The following is a 2,935-nucleotide window of genomic DNA, read 5'->3' on the forward strand; positions in this document are numbered from 1 at the left end:
ATATATATATATATATATATATATAAAACGTAAAGTATCTATAAATCATGGTTGTATTTGTTGCCACTTAATTTATGCTACTTTAAATAAATAAAAATATTACTTGTAATACAGTACAAATCATGGTATTACCATATTACAATTATGAGAATGGCTGAGTTGCACTGCATAATTTGCGGGGGAAACATCACAATGTCACAATCCAAAAATTAATAATAAAATAATGCTCCTAAAACAAGCGACATTTTCTTTATGCACAGTATAACTTCTTGGAGTGAAATGTGACCTGGATCTGTTTTCGTTAGATTCATCCAGTGGTGTGAATGTGGATGACTGTTTGTGTGAGGGAAGTGGGGATGGATGGTGTGAGTGTGTGTGCGTGCGAGAGAAAGTGTAAAAAAAAAAACAAGATTCACGTTATGTAGAAGAAATAAGAAAGAAAAAAACTGTTAAAAATCTCAGAATCCCTGTCGACTGTTTATTCAGTGTCAGACGGTGAATTTATCTAAGATTTATTTGGTCAAAGCATCATGTTTTCATTATAATCAGGTGAACGTCGCCTCAGAACAAGGCCTGTACGGTGACAGACAGTGGGATCGGTAATTTAGCAAACGCCCTTGAAGAGACTGACCAAGCAAACAAGAGCCATCAATCATACGGTTCTTGCTGTCATTCACCAGCATTTCTTTTCCATGTTTACCTAAATCAGAAACCGTTTCTATTTAGATTTAGGTCACTCAAAGGTGTGCTTGCATGAAAATCTAATTGCAATTTCTTTATTTCTAACAGAATCTAAGACTAAGAAGTGTCATTCCCTGAGCGTATCACAGCATTCCTATTTATCCATGGCATCAGATTCTAATGGTGGAAGCTGGTAGTCGGTCCTTGTTTGAGGCTGCTTTGTGGTTTCGCTGTGGTACGCAGCTCGAGGCACACGCCAGATGATCAGGGGAGGAATACAGGTCCCCCGGGACCCAGTCACATGACCAACCCATGCCACGTGACGTCAGCGGCAGATGGCATGGGTACCAGCTCTGGCAGTTGGCATCAGTGTCATTTCTCTTAGCGCGAGACAAGGAGAACAGTGGGGAGGTGAGAAAAACGCACGGGCTGTTCACCTGCTAAAACACCACGCGGAAAAAGTTCAAAATAGGAAAAATGAAAACTGACATCTGACACCATCATAATCCAGGTAAGCAGGAGAGTCCGAGGGTAAGGATCGGCATTCGTGCTGTATGACTATGTCTGCCATTCTAACCAGATTTCTTTCCGTAAATGCACAAATCTGATGCGATAGCACACATGAATACAAGTTTATACATTGAATCCTGTTGCATGGTCGCAGCTGTGTTTGTGTTTTGTCAGTGTACATTGATTTGATTAGAGGATCAATATCACTCATTATGGTAATCATTATTTATATGTTAGTGCATTATTGAGCGCCTGGTAATGTTTAGGCTGTTTTTAAATTCCTGCTGATTGATTCAGAAGATTTATTATCTTCTCGTCATCCCTAGTAAGAGCACAATGCTGACTCTTCCGTTTGAGGATCCTGTCATAATGGACACTCAATTCGGGGCGAACTTTCCACGGGACTGCGTGGGTGAAATGAAGGTCAATAAACAAGAGTCGTTTGTAAAGGAGGAGACGCTCACCCACGCGATGGAGGACGAGGATTCGGAGAAAGATGAGGATGAAAGGGCGGACGGACAGGACGAGAACGGTCTGCCTCGGAGGAGAGGGCCTCGGAAAAAGAAAATGACCAAAGCTAGGGTGGACCGGGTCAAGATGAGGCGCATGGAGGCCAACACCAGGGAAAGGAACCGGATGCACGGTCTGAACAACGCCCTGGACAGCCTACGCAAGGTGGTACCCTGCTACTCCAAAACACAGAAACTGTCGAAAATCGAAACCCTGCGCCTGGCCAAGAACTACATCTGGGCGCTTTCGGAGATCCTGAGCACTGGGAAGAGGCCTGACCTCTTGACCTTCGTTCAGACCCTGTGCAAAGGGCTCTCGCAGCCCACCACCAACTTAGTGGCCGGATGTCTGCAGCTGAACGCCAGGAACTTCATCACGGATCAGATCAACGGCGAGGCGTCTTTCTCCGGTAGGTCACCGTACGACTCGGTGTACACGACCTACCACAGCCCGGGCGTGGTGGCGCCCTCTGGACCCTCCGCGGATGCCGTCAAACCCTTCAGGCCGTTCAACTACTGCAGCTCCTACGAGACGTACTACGAAAGCGTCTCGCCGGAATGCGGAAGCCCTCAGTTCGACGGTCCCATAAGCCCTCCTATTAACTTTAACGGGATCTTTTCCCTCAAGCAAGAAGAACCGATCGAATACGGCAAGAGCTGCCACTACGGCACGCGCTACTGCGCGGTCCCGCCGCGCTCCTCCATCAGCCAGAGCGCGAGAGGCTCGTCGGATCTTCATTTCCCCTATGACATTCATCTCCGCGGCCAGTTTTACCCCGTGCAAGACGAATTAAACACTTTTCATAATTAATGAGAGAAAGTCAAATGTAAGTGAAAAGGACTGAAAATGCAGGACTTTCAATCGCACATGTATTATTTATAAAGTCTGATTTGGGTTTTGGGACATCGGATGTTTTATTATTTATCATTTTTGGTTCGATGGAAAATGTGCTTAGAGTGTTCCTAAATGAAGTGTTTTGTTTTTTTAACTGTTGGACAAAATGTGTGATCTGATGGGAAAACAATCCACCAACAATAACGTGTTGCTGGTGATATTTAAGTGTCACGTTTGTTTTCATTTAATTTAATGGCCTGTGTGAGTATTAATAGAGCTAAAAATCTGTTAAGAATGAATCTAAAAAGGAATAATTTAACTATAAGTTCATTCAAATATTTGCGATCAAAATTCAGTTAAATATGAGAGCAATAATTGCTAAGGGTGCTATGCAATATAG

At 43.9% G+C, this 2,935-nt stretch overlaps 1 protein-coding gene across 1 annotated transcript; it reads left to right on the top strand.

Moving 5' to 3' along the window:
- Window positions 1-1,016: 1,016 nt before the first annotated feature.
- On the top strand, window positions 1,017-2,511 carry neurod6a (neuronal differentiation 6a; the record flags this gene model as incomplete). Its single annotated transcript, XM_079805876.1, has 2 exons — window positions 1,017-1,192; window positions 1,518-2,511. Exon 2 carries the CDS (start codon window positions 1,528-1,530, stop codon window positions 2,509-2,511), a length of 984 nt encoding a protein of 327 aa, XP_079662002.1. The 5' UTR covers window positions 1,017-1,192; window positions 1,518-1,527.
- Window positions 2,512-2,935: the final 424 nt, after the last annotated feature.

This window comes from Gobio gobio, assembly GCF_949357685.1.
Source record: "Gobio gobio genome assembly, chromosome: 23".
Lineage (NCBI taxonomy): Eukaryota > Metazoa > Chordata > Actinopteri > Cypriniformes > Gobionidae > Gobio > Gobio gobio.